Genomic DNA, 24,477 nt, shown 5'->3' with positions numbered 1-24,477 from the left:
TCTTTATTTTTAGTGCCTTTTCATTAAAATGTCCCTATATACATTATTTAATGGTTTGATCATATTTGAGTTAAATAGAGTTGAACTGCATGGTCTTTAAATGAGGCCTATATCATGCCCATTTATAGTACATTAAACAACAGCAGATGGTTTTCCAATGGCCTCCCCATAGGTTGTGCATTAGACATGATCAAGGTTTCATTACACCACTCCAGTGAAGCAAAGCAAAACAAAATCAATTCCTTCATTCACAGTGTCTTCATCAATATGAATTCATGAATAAAAAACAGGTAGAACTATCTACTTAAAAATCAAACAGTGCCCACTGACCTGATGTTTATTCACGAGTTATGGTTTAAATTCAGATGAATTCACCACTGTTTATGCACCGCAGTGCCAAAATGAACATTGAGTACGTTCCTAAGAGGTTCTGAATGTCACAGAGTCTGCATATTTAAAGAGTGTGAAGAGTTTTACTGACAAACTGCTACAGAAAAACTAATTCATTAGTTAATTAAAAAACGCCTTTTTATGTAAAGTTATTTGCTGCTGTTGTCATTATATCTGTCAGTCAACATTACTAATAACAGCCCAGTATGTCAAATTACTGTAGGTTATTAAAAATTTTCGTGTAAAAATGGCATTTATTGTAAGATATCTTTAAAACTAAGGTCACCTTTGAGTAGTTTAACATTATTTAAGTCTGTAATGGAATATATTGGTCCAATCTGGGTATGAGCAATATGGGAAAAATATAAATGTAATATAAAAATAAATATTTTATATAAAATACATTTTATTTTTGATTAGTTTTAAGGTTGTCTATCTCTTTAGTCGTTAAGAAATTATGTTTTTTGAGGAATGGTGCCTCCAAGTTTGAACTTCCAAAATGCAGTTTAAATGCAGCTTCAAAGGGCTCTTAACAATCCCAGCCAAGGAAGAAGGGTCCTATCTAGCTAAACAATCGGTTATTTTTTTTTTTTTAAATGACAATTTATATACTTTTTAACCTCAAATGCTCATCTTGTCTAGCTCTGCATTAACTCTGTGTATTCCGGTTCAAAACAGTTAGGGTATGTCAAAAAACTCCCATCTCATTTTCTCCTCCAACTTCTGAATCATCCTACATTGCTGAAGAAGTACCGAACCAGTGTTTACAAAGTAAACGTGCAAAGTAGGTCAAACACCCTTTACAAAAAAAGGTAAAACAGCGATTTAGGAAGATTTTGAAGATGATTTTGAAGAATTTAGAGAAGAAAATGAGATGGGAGTTTTTCGACATACCCTAACTGTCATGAACCAGAATACACAGAGTTGACGCAGAGCTAGACAAGACAAGCATTTGAGGTTAAAAAGTATATAAATTGTCTGTTTTTTTTTTTTTTTAGAAAATAACTAATCGTTTCACCAGATAAGACCCTTCTTCCTCGGCTGGGATCGTTTAGAGCCCTTTGAAGCTGCATTTAAACTGCATTTTGATTTTTTTTGTTCAGGAAGTGAACTTCTCCTTTTTGTGTTTTTCTTCTTTTTTATGTATTTTAAAGCAGCGTTGTCACGCAACATACAGTACAATGACTGTGTTTTGAAGAAGCGTTATCAAGTGCATTCAAACACATAGTAAAACATCATGAGTGCTCTGAACATACAAAACATTTTATTCAGTGCAGCTTCTTAAATGTACAACAAATAATAAACAGGCGGGTAGCAGGATAAAATGCATATATATACATTTGTATTTTACTCCAGTATCCATTAGAGCACATGGTTCCATATTGTAGTTAATATACATAGCCACATAACATGCAGCGTCCATTGTCCCCCATGCATTAAATATGCTTCATACATACATACATACATACATACATACAACAGAAGAGGATTTTGATCAAAATTATAAACAGGGGCTGCTGCCTGACCACTGAGGACTAGAAAGAAGACCCATAAGAATGACTTTTCACACACAAATGGTTTACTAATGCTGATTTAGCCCTGTAAAAGCAATGGAAGCTTTCTCCTACTTGGTTATCATTACATTTTTGTTGGGAAAAAACTGCCCTCTTTTTATGTAACAGAAATCTTACCGGCTTGGCATTAATCAATAATTTAAACATTTTTTGATTTGACACTTCTCCAAGATGCTGGGCTCCCAAATTAGAGGGGAAGTAAAGGAAGACATAAACAGAAAAAAAAGCAGGGACGCACAGCAAGTAGCCTTCTTCTATCCTGAATACATTTCCTCTGACTGAATGACATTCACTCTTGCGGTTTTCTCAACCATCTGTCTGAGGGAGCTGAAATTACACAAATTGACTTACCTCCATACAAAGAGACTAATGACATCTTTGGTGTGCAGACAGACCGAACCCTAAATCTGTTTAATTTGCAGAATAACAATGTGTGGGGTGGGGGGGGGGGAAGCTGAAAAGACAGAAAAAGAGAAGCGAGGAGCAAAACGCCTCGTCTAAAAAGCACACAAAAATGAACCGCTGCCTCAAAAAAGCTGAGCTGAAATACTTCATATATCATATGTCCAAGAACCTTTGGGATTTCTGACTCTATATACCGATAAATGGGTCGCACAAGCTGCTATTGTCATGTTGTAGTTGACTTAGCACTATGGAGTTGGCATCCCTAAGAAGAAATGGAGCAAAACACAAAAGTAGGTGTTCTAGAAGAAGATTCTGTGACAGTGCCACAGGAGAAAACCACAGCTCTGTATGCTACACATGGAAACGGGGACTGCCCGCAAACGGACGCCGACCCCTACATCAGAAAGATGGCTTGGTTTGTTTGTCTCACGAGGTTGACCTGCAGAAGATTGTACAATGTAGGTTTGCACTTGTGTTCTCATCACAGTGATTTCAGGAAACGCTAGCTAGCCACCAGCTAAGGGTTTCACTGCACTCTTGTAAACGCGTTTGTGCTGTTTAGTTGATGGTAGAGTCCAGCAGCTGTACAGCAGCAGACCCGCAGTTGTGCCCTGCGGTTATGTTGACTCATTCTGGCTCAGAGTCTTGCCGCCGTTGAGCATTGCCGAGGCGCTGCGGCTCTTGGTTGGAGTGCCACTTCCGGAGCGGGAGAACTCGGTCAGATCGTGGAGCGACGGCTCTCTGTACATGGCAACTATATGAGAGAGACACAAGTAACAGGTCTCATGAGTCTCATGTTCAGGTTGTAGCAAGCTTGTCTTCTTATTAGTACATCGATAACTTCTATTAGTGTGTACACAGCGCTATAGGTTTCCTTGAACGTTCCATTACTGAATCTTTTGAATCTGAGGAAGAAATATTCTCATCAAGTTAGTGTTTTTAATCATTTTACATTTATTCCAAAATAATAACTTAAGGCAGTAACCATTTAAACAATATATTTTATGTTAAGCTGTTCTTTTTATTAGTTAACTTTTACATATCTTTTAATTTTTCGGATCATCAGTCATCAAAGCTTCAGAGATGCAAAGATTTACTTTTAAATTTCTTTAAAAAGCTAATTACTCACTAAAAACTCCCATAGATCATGTTTTTACGCCATTTTAAGTCTTATTTTGACGTAACAAAGTGGTTATATCTAAATGTGTTGTTTACTTACTTTTTTTTTTAATTAGTCTTTCCATTAAAGGAGAAGTTCACTTTCAGAACAAAAATTTACAGATAATGTACTCACCCCTAAAGTAAGTACTAAAGAAATTCCGTTTTTTAAAGGAAAATATTTCAGGATTTTTCTCCATATATTGTGCTTCTATGGTGCCTTGAGTTTGAGCTTCCAAAATGCAGTTTAAATGCGGCTTAAAATGATCCCAAATGCGGTTGGAAATTATCCCAGCCGAGGAAGAAGGGTCTTTTTTAAATGACAATTTAAATACTTTTTAACCTCAAATGCTTGTCTTGTCTTGCTCCTGCTCTGTTTTTTCCGGTTCAAGGCAGTTAGGGTATGTCGAAAAACCCACATCTGATTTTCTCCCTCAATTTCAAAATCGCCCTACATCGCTGTTTTACCTTTTTTGTTAGAGGTGTTTGATCTTTTTTGCATGTTAACTTTGCAAACACTGGGTCGGTGCTTCTGCAGCGATGTAGGGTAATTTTGAAATGATTTTTGAAGTTGAGGGAGAAAATAAGGTTTTTCGACATATCCTAAAGGTGCGTTCACACCGGACGCGACTTGCGCGGAAAAAACGCGCTATTCGCGCGTAGTTGAACGCTTGAAAATTTGAGTTTACTCGCGCCATTCGCGCGGTAAAATTTGCGTCATTCGCGCGTGACATTTTCTTCACAACAGACGCGAATTCGCGTCATGGGAGGGGCGTCTGCCACTCGTCAGCGGGAAAGTAGTTGTAAAATAGGTGAATGAGCTCAATTTGCCAGCTTTAGCTTGCTTGTAGTCCCAATATGTATGTATATGTAGGTCAAATTGAGTAAAGAGCATTTTTTTTAAGTTTACCAGATTGTCCGACCTCTTCACTCAATTTCTTCCTAGCAAGATCCTTTTTATTCCTGTTTCTACAAAAGTCCAAAGATGTATCGTACAGCTCCGAGTAACCACAGACAGCAACGGTGATTTTGTCCTCCATTGTTGTTTCGGATTTCTGCCTCCGTCACTACTAGAGCAAGCTCCTGATTGGTTAATGCGGCGCAGATTTTCGCCAAAGTTCAGATTTTTGAACTCGCGCGGCAATCGCTTGAAATGCTCAATGCGCGCCGCTTCGTTCGCGCTATTCGCGCATTTCGCGCCGCCTCATTCGCGCGTTTTGCGCCGCAGGATGGCTATTCGCGTCTTTGCATTGACTTAACATGTAAATCACTCGCGCTTGCCGCTTCATTCGCATCCGGTGTGAACGCACCATAACTGTCTTGAACCGGAAAAAACAGAGTTCAGGCAGAGCAAGACAAGAGGAGTGTTTGAGGTTAAAAAGTATATAAATTATAATTAAAAAAAATAATAACAGATCGTTTCGCTAAATAAGACCCTTCTTCCTCGGCTGGGATCGTTTAAAGCTGCATTTAAACTGCATTTTGGAAGTTCAAACACGGGGGCACCATAGAAGTCTATATGGAGAGAAATCCTGAAATGTTTTCCTCAAAAAACATAATTTCTTTACAACTGAAGCAAGAAAGACATTAACATCTTGGATGAATGGGGTGAGTAGATTATCTGTAAATTGTTGTTCTCATATTGTTCACTCAGACTGATTTGTGAAAGTGCACCAACAAAAGAGGTGGTATAGCTATATACAGTAGCCAACATTTGAAGTGGATCAAAAAAGTTCATCAAAGTTGTCCTAAAAAAGGGGTATTGTTTTGGTTTTAGGACAACTTTGATGAAAGGTTTTGATCCACTTAAAATGTTGACTACTGTCTATAGCCTATTCTCAACTGCCTGTGATTGACTAAGAATAACTCGTATAATTTTTGCGACTGGCACTAGGGGTCACATGCGACATACGTATGCAAATATCTGAGATGGTGTAGAAACCCCATATTAAAAAACTAAAACACTGTTTTTTTTATCTTTAGCACTTAACTTACAGCACAGGACTCTTCTTTTTAGTTAATCAAAAACATTATGACTTGTGTGCCGGTTTTTATGACCTCGTCTAGTGAAAATCTGATTCTCCGCTTATTTACCATGGTAAAGTGATTGAATAATGAATGTATGAATATATCCACACAAAATTCATCACTGAATTCAATGATGAACTGCCTTTAACTGGAAATTGAGTGTTTACTGTTGTCCTTTTGCATTATTGACACACTATTTTCCTATTTAAGGCTGTAAAGCTGCTTTGACACAATTTGTATTGTTAAAAGCGCTATATAAATAAAGGTGACTTAACTTGACTTGAAAACAAAATACTGTTAATATTTTGAAAGAAAAACAGTTGGTTTTCAATCGATAATACACAGCAATTATTTAAATGATCATAAAATAATTATTTCTGGCAAAAAAGCTTGTTTTAGAGAAGTAGTGTTTAAAACATGTGACCCTGGACCACAAAACCAGGGCCAGACCCACCATTGAGGTCCCCAAGGTCCGGACCTCTGTATTTTTTCTAAGAACGTTTTAAGGTGTGCAATTATTTTCAAGGAAATACACGGGGAACGTATAATTCCATGCATGTCTTAACTGCATATATGATTTCAGTTATTTCAAAGGTCTTCCAACAGCAAAATAACCAAAACCCACAATGACACTGGCCAAACAAATAAATATAGTGAACAAGATAACAGATCCTCTCATCTGAGATGCCTCCTCGGTCAAGTCAAAGTGTTTGTGATGATGGCCAATCAAGTTAAAGTAGACAGGGTTTATGTTCACAGGCGCTGAGTGTAAACATTCCAGCTTGACGCTTCAGTTATGAAGCCCAAAATGTAATTAGCTAAACCAAATAGTTCCTACTTGACTGCTGTTTTACGATAGAAATGATAAACGACGGGCAGAAATATTCAGGGATGTTACTTTTGCCTAAATTTGCTGTTTAGATTTTATGTATGTGATTAGGCATATTAAGCTTAGGATTAATAAAGTGAGTGCACATATTGAATTCAAAATAATATATCAAATATTTCTTAATTAAGGCCATTCTTGTTTGGGATGTTATTGTGTATTGTCAAAAATAAACAAACTGCATCTTCTCGATTTCCAGTTTGTAGCATGGATCATTCATTGCAATATTTGCAATCTGATTCTCATGTTTAAGAATCTGTTTTCTTGAAAAATAATTTATGCTACTACTGCCCACTGACTTGGTTTTAAGCCTATATTGTTATCCAATTTATGAGCCTTAAAACATCTTAAAATGCACACATGTAGGTCAGGAAAAAAAAAAATTGTAACCCCCCTAACAATCTCCATTTTGGGACCTCAGAATTTATTAAAAACCTGCATACGGCCCTGGTCATAAGGGTCAATTTTTTTTTATTTTTTTTTGAGATTTATATTTTACATCATATAAATAAGCTTTCTTTGATGTACGTTTTGTTAGGATAGGACAATATTTGGCCAACTATTTGAAAATCTAAATACTGAAAAAGTCGCCTTTAAAGTTGTCAAAATTAAGTTCTTAGCCATGCATATTACTAATCAAAAATTAAGTTTTGATATATTTATGGTAGGAAATTTATGTGGCTTTTTACCGGGTGATCTTTGGACTTGTGGGAAACGTCACTATATGATTCAATGAAGAAGGCCTGCTGCCAAAATGTCTGATTGTTGATTGATCTGTTGCTAAATTAAAATAATGGAAAGTGATTAAGAATATTAAGCGAGTACGGATCCCTTATTTGGGGGCCTAATGGTTAGAGAGTCGGACTTGTAACCCAAAGGTTGCGGGTTCGAGTCTCAGGTCCGGCAGGGATTGTAGGTGGCGGGAGTGAATGTACAGCAATACCACGACTGAGGTGAGTCCCTTGAGCAAGGCACCGAACCCCCAACTGCTCCCCGGGCGCCGCAGCAATGGCTGCCTACTGCTCCGGGTGTGTGTTCACAGTGTGTGTGTTCACTACTGTGTGTGTGTGCGCGCGCACTTGGATGGGTTAAATGCAGAGCACAAATTCCTAGTATTGGTCACCATACTTGGCCTCACATCACCTCCTTTCCTTTCCTTTTCTTTCCTTATTTGAATATGGTAGGAAATACACAAAATATCTTTATGGAACATGATCTTTACTTAATATCCTAATGATTTTCAACATAAAAGAAAAAATCAATGATTTTGACCCATACAAAGTATGTTTGGCTATTGTCTTATGTCTGGTTTTGTGGTCCAGGGTCACATATATGTTTTAGTTTTAAAAAGTTTAGTTTGTATTTCTCACCTCATACTTATAGTTTTAAATAAAATACATCTGGTTGGGCACTGCATAAGTGCTAACAGCCAAAGTTTAAATATTTCAACCCAACCAGGGCTCAAAACGGATGCAAAAATCTTTTAAACACATATGGAAGGAAATCCACTCAGCTCAACTGGAAAGTAACAACTTCCGGTCTGTCACAAGTTCGCAAATGAACATTCTGAAAATCATCTGAACCAGTTCCAAGCAAGTACCCGATGCAGCACATAAACACCTACTTGCAATAAAAATTATTTTGTGCTGCATGAACACACCATAACTTTATTTAAAATCTAATTGCATGGCGCTTCCATGCTCATTTAAAGCAGACTAATGTCTAGCCATCTTACAGTAGCTTCACTTATGACTGCACACAAGCAGCTGCAGTTTTTGATTTCCCCACTGATTCAGACAGTTCTGAAAAAGAAAGGCACCAATTTAATTCAAGGAGGAAAAAAACGGCATATTTCTTCAAGGGGTAAAATAAGGTGTGTCTATCATCTTCGTTTATGGCCTGTTTTCTCTTCGATGTGAGAGCGATATTTTGTGAATTAGGGGTTCTCTTGTTAATGGAGAAAAAAATTTTCATATTAACATTTGGTTGTATTTTGCCTAAATGAATGAAAAAAATAAAACATTAAAAACTAAAATCTATCATTTTGTAATTTCAAATACACACTAATGCTCATAAAACAACAACAGCTCTAAAATGGCTGATAAAACATGTAATACTAATATAATGCACCCCAAACTAAATCTGCTTCGCAGGTTAGTTAAGCTGTCAGCATGTTTACAGCAATTGTACTGGTTTAACCAGTTTAGTGGCACAGATGCCCCCTTCAGCACAACAACGGTTATGCAAGTTTGTACAATATAAGCTTGCATTTGCCACACATCTGCATTTTCATCCCTTCAACCAGCACGTCCTTAACACCAAACGAGACTGGAAAGCCGACAAGTTACTTAAATGCTTGCGCTACAATCAGCCAATCCCTCCTCAATCTAAAATAGTTATTTTTAGAAACCCATCAGGCCTGACGATCGGTAAAGAAGACACTTGAACGAACCTTTGAGAGGTTTGGGGATGAAGTGTGCAGCCGGCTTGGTCTTCTTTACGTGGTTGCCCTTCATGATTTGACCCTCTTTGTTAAGACCTAGGTACCAGCCTCGGCCCGACTGCTGCTGCCGGTAGATCATTGACGAGTAGGTCACGTAATAGTTCTCAAACACTGACTCTTTGAATTTGCACTCTGGCGTGAAGTGCTCCTGCAAGAGTGAAATGGGCAGAGAAGACAACAGAGACATAAGAGAGAGAAAGAATGAGGGGAAGAGAAAAATTTGTACATGTTTGTGGAGGAGTATTTGCATAAGAGAGAGCAAAAAAAATGTGTGCGCGAGCTCGTAGGGAGATGAAGAAAGCGAGAGCAGACAAATTTGAGCTGAAGATGGTCCAGACCAGCCTCGTCAATATCACATATCACCTCATTATGATTTGTCTTGAAACCTGAAGGTAAATTCCTCTGATTTGAACCGTAATAAGTGGTCTAAACGTGGTAGCACGTTGTCCCGTGTGCTTTCCCCCTAGTTTGTGGTGCAGATTGATTACCATTAAACTCCTGAGGCCTGAAACACTTTGACTCATTCCTGCGGATCAATACATTCATCCTGGGGAAAACAACCTCTCAAAATCAACAAGGAGATACATGTATGCCGGCACGACCATGGGTGCGAGTTTGAGTATGGACCCTTTTCACATTTATGTTTTTAGAAGCAAAGTTGTCATATAGTGTAAAAGAAAAAATTAAGTGTAAATAAAGATTATTGCAGTACGTTTTAGAAAATTCACGTTTAATTTAATGTGTTACTTACCGTTCCTTTCTAATTGTGAAAATTACTAGTAATTTTTTCAATGTAGTGCTGGGTGATATACTGGTTCAAACAATAAACCGGTTTAAATTTTGCACACGGTATGAATTTTTTAAAAACAATGTATACAGTAAGTAAGCAATGTAGACAGGTTTGAGAGGAAATCCCTGTGAACTGCATACACTTCTGACTAATGGTTAGAGAACTATTAATAACACACGAATAATTCCTGAACTGGGTGAATAAGCCAACTGTAAACGGCTGTTAACAGAAGCCAGAGGCACTGAAAACGAACGCAAAGAGGAGAAAATACTGTAGCAGGCAGAGCACGCTCATTGTTAGCGATGCGTGAAATATTGGAAGAAAATCCTAAATACTGACTTGGAAGTTTATGTACACTACCAGTCAAATGTATTTGAAGAAGTCTCTTATGCTCACCAAGCCTGCATTTATTTAATTCAAAGTACAGAATTTTTTAAAAATATTTTTACTATGAATAGAAAGTTAAGAAGAACAGCATTTATTTAAAATAGAATTTTTTGTAACATTATACATGTCTTTATCATTACTTTATCATCACAACACAATTTGAAGCATCCTTTCCAAAAAAAAAAAAAAAAGAAAGAAAGAAATTATACTCACTCCAAGCTTTTAAATGGTATAGTGTATAATGTTACAAAAGCTTTTTTTTTTTTTCAGATAATTTGGGTCTTTCTATTCATCAAAGAATGCTGAAAAAATTTACTCAACTGTTTTAAATATTTATAATAATAATTATAATAAATGTTTCTTGAACAGCAAATCAGCATATTAGAATGATTTCTGAAGGATCATGTGATGCTGAAGACTGGAGTAATGATGCTGAAAATTTAGCTCTGATCACAGGAATAAATTACATTTTAAAATATATTCAAATAGAAAACAGTCATTTTAAATAGTATAAATATTACACAATATTACTGCTTTTGCTGTATTTTGGATCAAATAAATACAGGCTTGGTGAGCGAGAATTCTTTAAAAAACATTAAAAATGTCACTGTTCAAAAACTTGTCTGGTAGAGTAAATGTATCTCTGAGGGGAACTGAAAGTTTAGATGGTATTTTCTTTTCATCTTTCCTCCATATAATACATATTAATGTAGTATTTAAGATGGGAGCGTTGCTTTGTTTACAGTGGTAACCAAGGAAAGTACAGTGGTAACCGATTTCAGCCGCAGCTTCAGCGTCTATTTATAGTTTAGTGGCAGGACTTTTCGGATGCTAGAGAGCATTTGATTGGACAGAAAGTTAGATGAGAAGCTAAAGTGCAGGTTGATGTCGTCAAAATCGTTGATCCACATTGGCGGAAGTTAGAGACTGTCAGTTTTGAATGCTTATGTCTTCTAAATGCGAATTTTGACATTGTTTTGGAGCATACTAGCTTATAGAACATATTTATACTAAAAGCCAAAAAATGTCAATTTTGATTTTTGAACTTTAAAACGCAGTGGTTCTACAAGTGTTTCATGCATTCTGATTCTATGAAGGCGAGTTTAGAAAAAAAATGTGATAAACCGTGAAACCATCAGAATCCTAAAAATAAAAAAAAGTGAAACCTATTTTTGGCCAAACCGGCCATAGAAAGAATATTGAGAGATTGATTATATCAGAAAAGTCCAATTTTGCAGTCATTCTCTCAGCTGTTGTGTTAAAAACACCCACAAAGCAGCATTAATAAGTTTTCTAATATTTCACACCAAGGTAATATAACCTAAGTATAGAGCTATAAATGTACATATAAACATAAAAAAAAAACTTGCTAGATCTTCAATGTTAATAACTGTGGAAACACGTCATTGCAGACTGTGAAAAGAGTCCATTTCTGTGGGCAGGCGGTCAGACGCGAACCCACACACGGTTGAAATGCAAAGGTACAGTGTAAACTGTTTCTGCATTATGAAAGCACAGATCTGGCCATAACTTTCAAAAGCCACTGCAAATCTTTAGCAGTCTAATGCCAGCAATGTTCCTCAAAATGTCCATTTTGAATTGACAGATGCACTTATTGGCACGGCACTAAATTATTCATCTCGCCACAGCACATTTAATCAAAGAAAAGAGGCGAGGAAGGCACTTGCAAAACAGAATATCCATTAGGAGCGTTATTGTGATTTCTCCATATTTAAAAACTGCAGAGTAAATATTGGGGTGGAAAAGCTTGGGTATGATGATACGCTCTCTCCCAGGAGCGTTCTATAGATAGTTCAAATACAAAGCAATTATATGAAGTGTGAATTATCTTCGCGTGAATGCGAGGTGCTAACAAGCATGTCTAAATATGCCATTATCTCCTCTTTGAATATGATCACGATACAATGCTGCGATAAATAAGAGAGGCAGATGGTGTTTGGGCAGGAGTTGGATCTCATTAACTCTTCAGTTTATCGATCGCCCGCTGTCTGGAATCCAACCTGCAACCTTTAAGTTAACAGCTCGGATCCTCCGGCATCCATGATGCTGTCTAAGACATAGATTCAACCACAATGAGAGCAGCAGAGACGAAATGTGGGATGTTTACTACTGCCCTGATCTCAGAAGAGCCCACAACGTGTAGGAGGGACTCGCAAAGATGCACTACGCTCTTAAAAAGCAAGGTTTTTATTGGCATTGATGTTTCAGCGAAGAACTTTTAACATCCATGGAATCGTTCCATTGTACAAAAGGTTCTTTATATTCAAGTAGATCTTATTTTTAAGAGTGTATGATGAGATTGTTTTACTTACAGAGGTGTACAGGTAGCCTTCATTGTTCATGGCCAGGTAGAGTTTGGTCTGGACGCCCTGTATAGCCACCACCCGCAGCCCAACGGGGATGAGGTTGAAAATAGCTGTGAAGTTACAGTACAAAACAGAAATGAACCCATGGGAACGAAGCGTGACGACGTGGTCGTGTTTAAACATGTTACGTGAAGTAAACCCACCATAGCTATTATCTTCCTCTTTTGTACCATCGATGGTCCCATCAGCTTGGAGTTGTAGATGAAAGCCTTGTCGACTATAGAGCTTGGTGACTATCCCCTTGAGCTGAGGCTCTGTGGAATTGAGACAACACAATTTAGGAGGACGGGGGAAAAAGGGAGGGTGTGCAACAGCAGATTATATGGGGTGAGGAAGAAGGGAACATCCAGCACAAAGGCACAGCTTGTGAAAGCCAAGAAATGACTGTTGGAAAACCATAAAATGTGAATTGTGAAAACATAGTGAGTGCTGGTGCCAACAGGACCCAGGCATTTACCAAGCATGCCTCAGTGTTGAGGTGATAGATGACTATGGCTTATATAACATGCATTTCAGTAATGTCCTAATTCCAGTTAACAGAGTTAAAAACTTTCTTTTCTCATTGTATACAAGAGAAAATGCAAAAAGAGCAATGAGAACACAAATTGCATTGTTCACCCATTCTGTGCTATTGATATTTGATGATGCTGTAAAATAATAAATTGTTTGAGTCACAAACAGTTTTCCAGACAATTGTATTTTATTATAGTAATTCTCATTTTAACAGTTTTCTTAAAGAGGTATTTCTACCTGACCTGTCCCTTCTGATGTGAAGCAATCAGGTTTGTTCAGTCATATTCAAGAATATTTGATTATTTATTTGTTTGCTATTATTTATATGTGACCCTGGACCACAGAACCAGTCATAAGTAGCATGGGTATATTTGTAGCAATAGCCAACAATACATTTTATGGGTCAAAATTACAGATTTTTCTTTTATGCCAAAATCATTAGGATATTAAGTAAAGATGTTCCATGAAGATATTTAGTAAATATATCTAAACTTAATTTTTGATTAGTAATATGCATTTCTAAGAACTTTATTTGGACAACTTTAAAGGCAATTTTTTCAATATGTAGATTTTCTTCCACCCTCATATTCCAGATCTTGATCAAATATAATTATCCTATCCTAACAATCCATACATCAATGGAAAGCTTATTTATTCAGCTTTCAGATTATGTATAAATCTAAAATTTTTAAAGAAAAATTACTCTAATGACAGGTTTTGTGCTCCAGGGTCACATTTGACTATTATTAATAATATTTTAAATGGTAATATTGCCATATTTTAATATGGTTTCGTACTGCTTCATTTCTGGTTGTATTTTCGAAACTCTGAACATGAATAGCCCTACAATTATTGAGAAATATTGAAAAAAAAAAAAAAAAATATATATATATATATATATATATATATGTGACCCTGGACCACAAAACCAGTCTTAAGCAGCATGGGTATTTTTGTAGCAATTGAGTGGGTCAAAATTATCGTTTTTTCTTTGATGCCAAAAATCATTAGGATATTAAGTAAAGATCATATTCCATGAAGATATTTAGTAAATTTCCTACCTTACGTATTTTTTGATTAGTAATAGATTTAGATTTTACAACTTTAAAGGTGATTTTTTTTTTTGCACCGAGATTCCAAATTTTAAAATAATTGTATCTCGGCTAAATACTGTCCTATCCTAATAAACCTTACATCAATAGAACGCCTATTTGTTCAGCTAACAGATGATGTATAAATCTCAATTTCAAAAAATTGAGATTTATGACTGGTTTTGTGATCCAGAGTCACATCCGCCTCAACCGACTCTTAAAAATAGAGGTTGTTTATTGACTTTGATGGTTCCATAAACCCATATAACCTTCCATTGCACAAAAGGTTCTTTAAAGTGGAAAAAAAGGGTTCTTCATATTTTTAAAACGTTTTTCACATTAAGAAAAAATGGCTCTTTTAAGAACTGTCCACTGAAAGGTTCTTCGAAAAACAAAATGGTTCTTTTATGGTGAAAAAAAACTTTCTTTTTAAGAGTGTACCAACTAGAAATCCACTGTGTTCATTCATAAACAAGATCCACATTTATTATATTTATTGCAGAATAAGAAGTAAACAAAACACCCAGCCAGTGCTCATACTAACAAAATACTAGCAACAAATGTTCAGTATCAGCAATGGAAATCCATCTAATTAAAATCAACATAACCCAAAGACTGCCACAGATCTGTTTAGCTCAATCTCTGATTCAGGCTGCGTAGACTGCATGATATCTAGTGTAGAACAAGTGATGAGCTGTGTGCCCTGGTCATATTGCAACATCAGCTCTAGCTCAGAGAAAAGCCAGTGCTCAAAAGCAGTGAACTGTGAATCCTTGTTACTCTGCGCATCGGATCTTAGTATACAGTTCAGACTCTTTCATATAGGAGTTAAAGTGTAGTCACAATTTCTAAACACAGTCAACTGTGATGATGATGATGAGGAGGAGGAGGATGGGGATGATAAAGATGATTGATGGACATGGGTATCCGGGTAAAGTCTGCTAAAAAGAACACACATAATAACATCAGACCTGGCCGCCTTCTCTTGCGTTTCTTTGAGCCGAAGAGTTTGACGCGTGAGAATAAGTTGAGCCTGCTGGGCTTCTCGCAGTTCCCTATGCTCTTATTGGGGCTGCTGGCGCAGCGGTTGGCATTGGCTTTCTCCCGCTCCCTCGCCTGCCTCTTCTGCCGAATGAGGGAGCTGGCGATCGCTGCGGCTGTAGCCAGTTTGGCGTTTTGTTGTGGCGACGCGTCCCAGATTAAAAATGACCATATGTTGTGTATGTTAAAGTCCTGTTTGCTCAAAACATTGTCACGGAGGACGAAAAATCAATACTCCATGACGGACTGCGTAATGGTCATTTCAGAAGTCCGCTGTTGTCCCCACAAGGATTGAGCATATTTTTGCCTATTGACAAATCACTTGCTTTGAAGCCTTTACAGCCGCTTCGTTCAGCGTCGGCTGTTGTGCCCTAACATGGTGCAGCAGATCCCGGACAGCAGCTCCTCTTCTTCTCTCCGGGGAAAAAAGCTGTCTTCTAGAAAGCGTTGCCTTTTTGTTGCGCGTTTGTGGGAGAGAGAAACGCGTGCCATTGTGCCATGATCCAAAGCTCTACTAAGCCATGCGCTGATTCACAAAAAATGAGCACCTGTTAACACACCGCGGCTGAGGAAATAATTAAATATTGTGTTCATGTGAGGAACAGAGAGAGGGGGGAGAGGGGGGGACTGTGCCGGAAAATAGTGAGCAAGAGGTCCCCGCCTTTCAATAACGCAGCCTTTAATTGAAGTTGAGTGGATTAATCGGCTTCCCCTGCAGATGTGCTCATGTTTTCAGCAGTGGAGATCTGCATAGGTACTCAACAGATTTCCCCGTCCCCGTTCTCCAAGACCGTCTAAAATATGGAAATTCAGAGGCGCAGGAAACAGCATCTGAACTCAGATGTCAGCAATATGATCCATGAAGGCAAAATATCCACATCCACTAGTGCGGAGATTCCAATCTGCTCTCTTTTCGACACGGGTTGGATTGCAGTAGCAGCAGCAGCTCGTTCTCCTCGCAGTGGCTCCTGCAGCAGCACGGCTTCAGCGGCTGCATGGTGACAGACAGCCCGAGAGACGTGACTGTTGTCTTCAACAAGCCGCCGTGTATAAACAGGCAACATTAGAGCCTCCTGAAATGAGGAGTGGCTTTTTTGGCACACATATTCGAACTAATTAGTAGTCCTTTCATTGTCACACATTTTTCATTTTGTTTAGTAGAAATACACTGTAAAAATGTTTTGATAAATTCATTTTTAAAAACTGGTTGCCAGAACTTTACAGTAAAATACAATGATGTAACAATCATTTTGATGACATCACATTTTACAGTTCCTAACTGTATGTCTCAAATGTTGTTTTACCAACTAATTACATCTTTTTGGTTCTGAAATACTTATAACAGACGAAAGAAGGCCACATAACGACTTATAATTCATAAAAATTGCCTCTCCAGCAACTAAATGATAACATAAACACTATCAGAGTAACATACATGTACAGAGTAAATAATGCGGGAAACTTTAACTACACAACATACTGTGCAATGTATAACATATATGTATAACATTAAAATTGCATAACAAAAATAAGAGGAAACTTTTTTTTAAAGATGTTCCACACATGATTCTGGGAATGCCTCTTACACATCAATTAACAGGGATTATATTTTTACTTAGAAAACATTTCAGCAATATGTTTACAAATAAATATATTACTGTCTTGTTAAATATATATTTTTTTGCAAAATAAAAGGTTATTTATATTTTTACAAATAAATATATCTGAAAATACATCTACAGTAATTTTACAATTTAAAAAATATATAAAATATACTCTAAATAATACCACAAAATTAGTCATAAAGTCAAAAGCCAAAAATACACTGTATTGGTAAAAATGATCGATTTTTCTTTTATTCCAAAAATCATTAGGATATTAAATAAATTCATGTTCCATGAAGATACTTTGTACATTTTCTACCGTAAATATATCAAAACTAATAATTTTGATTAGTAATATGCATTGCTAAGAACTTTATTTGGACAACTTTAAAGTTTTTTTTTTGTTTTTTTAGATTTTTTTTGCACCCTCAGATTTCAGATTTTCAAATAGTTGTATCTCGACCAAATATTGTCCTATCCTAACAAACCATAAATTAATAGAGAGCTTATTTATTCAGCTTTCAGATTTCAATTTAAAATGACCCTTATGACTGTTTTTGTGGTCCAGAGTCACATATACCATATCTAAAGTAATTTTACACTTTTAAAAAACTATGAAATATTTAATATACTCTTACAGTGTATTGTAACCTATAGGCATGTTAATTCAGTCATATTAAATAATGTTTTTCACTTAATGCTCAATACAAAAACAGTTCATTTATATGTTACCCCATTAAGCACATTATTTAGATTACCTGACAAAACATTTTACAGTGTATAAGGATGGGTGGTGCCAACTAAGAACACAGCGGAAATACATATTTGGCAAAATATATATAAGCTAATATATGTTTCAGAACTGTTTGTTAAAACTCCAGTCCTCCTTTGATGAAACAACTAGAAAACTCTGGCGACCCACTTAAGAATTTCAGTTGTACTGGTGAATTTCAGCACCACGGACAGCGCTAAAGACCCACGCCTGTCTGTTAATCCCAAACAAAACCATCCAACCACTCAAACATGCCATTATCAGCTTAGAAAAGTCAATCTCTCATTCATTTGTCTAACTCCTATTAAGAAAGCCCTTAGGATTGGATATCTAAAAGTGTACCTGATACAGATCTTCTCAAGGGAAACGCCATGCTACTCTCAGAGGCATCCAGAGAAGGCTTTTATTCTTTCGCACTTCTTCACAGTGTGCAAAGCAAGAAAAAGGGCGTTGCGAACTTTCAACTAATTCTCATGAGTATTCTGTCCATTAAAAGAGCACAGCCCGGTGATCATAGCAGATCATTATCGGCTATTATTGACAGACCACTATGAGTTTAGGGCGCCTTATCAATGATTCATCAGATGCATCTGTGATACTGCCAACTCTAACATTCTCTTCAGGGTCATTCACAGCAAGAAGCTGAGGAGAGAAGAGAGAGCAAACACTCTCAAATCTTTGTTTAGATAAATGAATCCCAATCAGGAACCTGAGGATTTACTTATTAAAAGTAAACACTCGATATATCCAGCTTATAGTAAATAACAGATTACAGTATTAGTGTTGCCAAGGCAGCATCATGACAAATAACAGGGCAATGAATAAAACCCATTTGGATAAAAAGCCTTGCTTATAAATATTATTCTGGGTAATAAATATGTCAGAGATCTGGCTAGTTTGCAAGCTCTGAAAACCATGCACAGTTTAAGAACAGTCCAGAAAAGCAGAGCCAACCAGCTACATGTTCAGAGAGGGACTAATGAGATATCGGCGTAATGAGGAAACAGGGTTTTTTCTCAAACAGGGGAATCAAATTAGTCTGGCCCTCCTTCCTGTTATGTGTTGGGCCAACATGCAACAACCAAGCATATGTTACTGCTCGTCTAATGCAACTAATCTACTGTGAGTTTAGGATCATATCAAAGTCACTGTCATATACGCAAGTGTTTTATGTAATCCTGTTATGCTTATGCAGTCTAATCCACTAGCGATTGTGACTTCTATGAATTTTTGATGTCTTTTCACATAAGAAACTGTCAGCACTTTTTATTTTCTAAATTTTCTATGTTGCTATTAACAAATATATTGCCTTTGTTGGAAACTGAATTGAATTAGCCAGGCAAAATATGATTATAAAGTCTAATCTAATGTATTAGAGCTATTAAACCTCATGGTTTATAGAACTTGAGCTATCTAAAATCTTATAATGATGAGAAAATATGTCTCAAGTCTCAAAATGGCATAAAAATAATCTTTGTTTTAATGACTGACTGTTGAACAAAAGCAGAATACCCATTAACAACTAACTGACCATTTTGGATAATTCATATGATCAAAACAGACTTAACTGGCTAAACGTAAGACTATTTTATTTTACCTTTTTTATTTTTACCCTTTAGTTCTATGCTTCCAGAGACCTTTCGAGTAAAAACAACAACCCCACCCTGATGAGGCTGATCTCAAAGAGTACCACTAGATGGCGCTAAAAGATGTGAAATGGGCTCTAGAGCTCCTCATTACAGCCAAGCGTTCCTGAAGTGCACAATAAAACAGACTTGGGTTTGAAATACAGTCAGTGTATACATGCAGAAGTAAAAAATTATTTGTGCTGATCCAGTGAAGGCGTACTGATCATTCCCTTACTATTCAGTTCATTCATAACAGCATTTGTGCACTGAAATAATAGCATGTGTTGCAATGGACACTTTTCACATTTTTGGGTTTCTAAAAAAGCAGATAGTTGGTAAACTTATTTTTATCTACCTTTGTCTTCAGCCTATGGATAAGACTTCCGGTTCATAAGCTGCTATTCATAACCAGAAGAATAACAATGTGCAGTAAACTGCTTGCACTACAAACCAGTGTGTTTATTATTAAGAGAATACATTTAAATGATATGGTTAGACACCAATCTGCAATATCAAGCAGCAAAACAAACTGTTTTGAACAGTTAAAAACAGCTGGACGTGGATGAGACCGGAAGCCAGACACATACAATTTACAAATGACCACGTCCACTCTTACACGTGTCTACACCGGACGCAAGCGGAATGGAGCAGTGCAGCGCGACGTGACAAAATACAATAGAACCACACTGGATGCGGCGCGGCAAATCCCCGACAGCAATCTGCTGCCGCGTTCTATTTATGACGTGCTCACACAAAGTTTAAATGATTGGCAACGGTCGCTTTGTCGCTTCATGGCATCCGGTGTAGATACGGTGTTACCGGAAGAAAAAGGTGGACAGCAGTGAATGTAAACTACAACATACAATCTTTGCATCTCAATTTGCTCCAATAGACCTTTTTTTCCTGTGTAAACGATGAACGCCGCCATTACGAATTCTAACGTCAGATTGAATGCTTTTCTGGTCCGGTTTCCATAGGAACCCATTCAAATAGCGTCCATCTGTTTTTAATGTAGCTAATGTCCGCTGCTTCGTGTCATCTACACACACTCATTAAAGTGAGGCACTGACAAATGACAGTCATTGCGACATTGCCAAGTGATGGCGCTATGGAGCCATGTGCTTTTTAAAAACATTTTAATAGATTTAACATTAGTTTATTAGCTCGGAATATACCCTAATTTGACTAGAAACAATGCAGACCGGAAATGCAAAGCATTCTTTCAGTTAAGAGTCGGACTTACTTCCGTGTTCAGGAAAAACGTCTATAGCAAAAGAAAAAACTCTAGCGTTTGTATGACTTTACAAAAAAACTATCGGGAGATTGTTTGCGTTGGCCAGAGGAGATCAAGATTTCAAATTTGCCGCCAAACTCTGAGCCGTTGGTAACTCTCCCATTGATTTAACTAGTTTTAATGCTAAGGTAATCTAACAAAGAGTAATAAAATGTAACGTTACAGTAAAACTAAAATGGTTTACTAGACTTGTTTTTAACTGTGGAAACGCGTCATCAGTCTGTGGGAAGTGTCCATATAAAACATACAACGCATGTCCAGTGTGTTAGTACGGTTTGTTTGTTTTTGATGATAAAAACAACGCCAGTAGTGTTTCCTTATCATAACATTCTTGTGTGAAATTTACATTAAAAGTGCTCGTCAGGCAGAACTGATGAACTTCTCATCTCGACAAACCTTCAGTGTTTTCTTTTTTCTTTAGAACGAAGAGTTTCCAGAACGGACAGCAAAAGAGCTCCTGACATTTACTGTGAAAGGGTGAGTTTTCTTTCTTATCTACAGCAAGAGACTGAGTTGACTCCGTCCGCAACAGAATGTACTCCTTGCCATCTTGAACAGTGTATACTTAAACACACCGGCAGAACAACAGGTATTAGAACAAAGTATGTTATGATATAATATAGCCTAGAGAGAGACATCATTTTTACACGATACTGATTCATGCGAGCGTGCACGTACACAAACACACAACTGGGGCCGAAAGCCATATAAAAGAGACCAACTGCGTTTAGAAAGACGATACTGACATCTTGTGGTAAAGTCACGGATTTAGTGAAATAAACACTATACAGTCGAAGTCAAAAGTTTACATACACTTGTAGAATCAGCAAACTGTTAATTACTTTAGCAAATTAAGAGGGATCATACAAAACACATGTTATTTTTTATTTAGAACTGACCTGAATCAGATATTTCACATAAAAGACGTTTACATATAGTCCACAAGAGAAAATAATAGTTGAATTTATAAAAATGACCCCATTCAAAAGTTTACATATACTTTTTTAGTGATGGTTGTTTACGAGTTCCTTGTTTGTTAACAGTTAAACTGCCTGCTGTTCTTCAGAAAAATCCTTCAGGTCCCACAAATTCTTTGGTTTTTCAGCATTTTTCTGTATTCAAACCCTTTCCAACAATGACTGTATGATTTTTGAGATCCATCTTTTCACACTGAGGACAACTGAAGAACTCATATGCAGCTATTACACAAGGTTCAAACACTCACTGACGCTTCAGAAGGAAACTGATTAAGAGCTGGGGGGTGAAAACATTTTGAATTTGAAGAACAGGGTAAATTTGACTTTTTTGTCTTCTGGGAAACATGTAAGTATCTTCTGTAGCTTCTGAAGGGCAGTCCAAAAAAAGATATATAGGCAAAATAAGAAAAATGTACACATCTTCATTCTGTTTAAAAGTTTTCACCCCCAGGCTCTTAATGCATCGTTGAAAGGTTCAAATACACAAAAATGCTGAAAAAAAAAAAAAAAAAAAGAATATATGGGACCTCTGAAGGATTTTTCTTTAGAACAGCGGGTAGTTTAACTTTTCAGGATAAACAAAAGACTCATTAACAACTATTACTTTTATAAAAAAAAAAAAAAACACAGCTGTGAACATTCAGGTAACAACACAGTATTAAGAATCAAGTGTATGTAAACTTTTGAACAGGGTCAGTATTATAAATTGAACTATTATTTTCTTATTTTGTCTTGTGGACTAAACGTCTTTTATGTGAAATATCTTATTCAGGTCAGTACTAAATAAACAATAACATGCATTTTGTATGATCCCTCTTATTTTGGTCAAATAATTAACATTTTACAGATTCTTTTGACTTTTATCAGTATTCATCGCTAAATAACATAACTGTCATGTTTTTTTGTTTTGTTTTTTTAATTAATGACTAAGCTGAACACAATTTTAAGTATTAGGCTTTCTAAGACAGTCAAGTACTATAATTGTTATATTTATTTTATAATAAAATTCTGTAACATGCCTGTAATGATTTTTATAGACAGTATGTTTGTTACTTTTTTGTATCATATCTAATTTATAGCCACAAATAAGATTGTTCTGGAGGAGTCTTGTTTACACATGTGGCGTGAACCATTACATATGATGGATTCTTGTCCCTGACACTTTCATGAGATTACAAAGTGTAAATCACTAAGGCTTCAACATGAAGCATATGATGTATCTCTGAAGAACACTTTTGGACATACAGTGGTGACATACAGTGACCAGAATTAAGCACGTAATGAAGGTGTTCTAAACGAACAGTGTGTTCAATTAAAACGCCACAGAAGCTTAATCTCTAGTTTAAGATGAATCCCCACAGGTCTATTAAATATAATTAAAAGCTGTGTCTTTCTAATGACCCCTTATTTTACAAGGCCTAAGTGTAGATGTGTAGATTGTTCCTTACTTTTCCATGAAGTAATAAACTTTAATGAGTTTTTCCTGTAACAACTTAATCAAACCTAATCCTCCGCACAACCATTTACAGCTTCCTCTCAGGGTTTGTGGACAGCTATTTTACTTATAAGTGGACCACACAACACACATATTACTAAAACCTAAAAATGTTAACCTTATATAAAATGTTACGCAATATAAGTCCAGTGAAAGAGCCACTGTAGATACTAAAAACAGAATACATCTGTTTTATACAGCATGCTATGTATTTTTAATGAGGCAGCCTCTCCGCCTCTTTGTCTCCATGGCAATAGGTACCCAGCCTACATCCGTGAACTGAAGCGCGGAGAGTCACGCTCCAGAAACATAAATAAACACATATATAACCCCTTTCATCCCATAAACACGTTTTATATAAAGCAAATGTTTTTACTTAAAGCGTTTGCTGATTTGAGGTAAAGTATGAGAAGAGTGGAAAGCTATTTTTGCTTCTCGAAGCGCACTAGGCTGTTACTGTAGATTTAAAGTGACCGCGCCACCGCAAATGTGATAGCTAAATAAACATCACACTTGTTGGTTGTGTTTATCTACAAGCTTAAATTAAGTAGGCGATTTTTATCATTTCAAGTTACTCTCTGTAGAGGCCTGCTAGATTGGTGGCTACTACCGCTGAGGGAATCAATTTTTAATGATTTTACGTGCATGCCTGACATCGGGCCATTAATTGTAGCCGTCTGCATAACCAAATCGTGTGCCCTTTTGCAAAACATAAACACCAACATTAATGCAAAATAACAGATGTGATGTCTTACCCTTGGTTGCATCCTTGTCTTCTTTCGTCTTTAGTAATGCTTTCCCGCTCATAGATCCCAGTTTTGATGAAGAATTCCAGATGATAACTCACCAAATCGCTCCTTTCATTTAAAACTGGCTCTTCTATTAAACAGTGGCCAGCCCCCCTTAAAGGAACCAGAGCGCTTTTATAACGTTTTCACATTGTCTTTTTAAATTATGTTTTTCATCTATTTCGAATCAAAGAATACATAGCATTCAGAAGACCAGTTAAAACCAGTTATGTATGCTTTTCCAATCACACTCATCAAATAAACCTAAACCTAAATACCTGAATTTAAATAGCCTACACTGGATTTTAATGTTGCTGAATCCTTACCGTTTGCGAGTCGTTATTATCTTCTCTGGCAGGTGTGCATAGCGCTTTGTTCCGTATGACAAAAGGCAAGGCAGCAAAGCAACGGCGTGAAAAATTCTTACAGTTTTCAATTGAGATTAAAATGTAAAAGGCCACTTGGCAAGCTGTTTCAGTGTCGTTCAGTTTGCGGTGTGCAAGATTGCAAGTCGAGCGCTCATGATGTGCTTTGACACATCAATCAGACCACATGGCGGTGTATCACTCCTGCTACGCAACTATTGAGGTCGCGTTGTGGAGCCCAGTCCCCAAACTTCACGTGACGCGTGACGTCGCCCTCCGATGATGCTACAGTCATCAGAATACTCACAGTTGACAAACATGACGTAGAACATGTACGCAAAGTCATTCATTAGCTGAACTTACCGCAAATGGAGGTTTCGTTGAAAGAGTAGCTACAGTTC

General features: G+C 36.8%; 1 protein-coding gene across 1 annotated transcript; it reads right to left on the bottom strand.

Annotated features, from left to right (window-relative positions):
• Positions 1-1,644: 1,644 nt before the first annotated feature.
• On the bottom strand, positions 1,645-24,272 carry fgf13b (fibroblast growth factor 13b). The gene is made up of 6 exons (XM_073829831.1): positions 24,038-24,272; positions 23,679-23,825; positions 12,652-12,762; positions 12,455-12,558; positions 8,894-9,092; positions 1,645-3,123 (listed from the first exon to the last, which is right to left on the bottom strand). Exons 2-6 carry the CDS (start codon positions 23,728-23,730, stop codon positions 2,987-2,989), a joined length of 603 nt encoding a protein of 200 aa, XP_073685932.1. The 5' UTR covers positions 23,731-23,825; positions 24,038-24,272; the 3' UTR covers positions 1,645-2,986.
• Positions 24,273-24,477: the final 205 nt, after the last annotated feature.

This window comes from Garra rufa, chromosome 23 (assembly GCF_049309525.1).
Source record: "Garra rufa chromosome 23, GarRuf1.0, whole genome shotgun sequence".
Classification (NCBI taxonomy): domain Eukaryota; kingdom Metazoa; phylum Chordata; class Actinopteri; order Cypriniformes; family Cyprinidae; genus Garra; species Garra rufa.
Note: the sequence above shows the minus strand (reverse complement) of the source record. Positions and strands in the feature narration are given on the sequence as shown.

What these genes read in the sequence shown, in the direction of transcription:
- fgf13b (XM_073829831.1), bottom strand. Translation starts at nt 23,730, where the DNA reads ATGAGCGGGAAAGCATTACTAAAGACGAAAGAAGACAAGGATGCAACC. An exon ending in AAGGCTACCTGTACACCTCT is followed by an intron (nt 9,093 to 12,454) that starts GTAAGTAAAACA and finishes TCACTCTTGCAG; the next exon opens with GAGCACTTCACGCCAGAGTG. An exon ending in CATCCCCAAACCTCTCAAAG is followed by an intron (nt 3,124 to 8,893) that starts GTTCGTTCAAGT and finishes TCTCTCATATAG; the next exon opens with TTGCCATGTACAGAGAGCCG.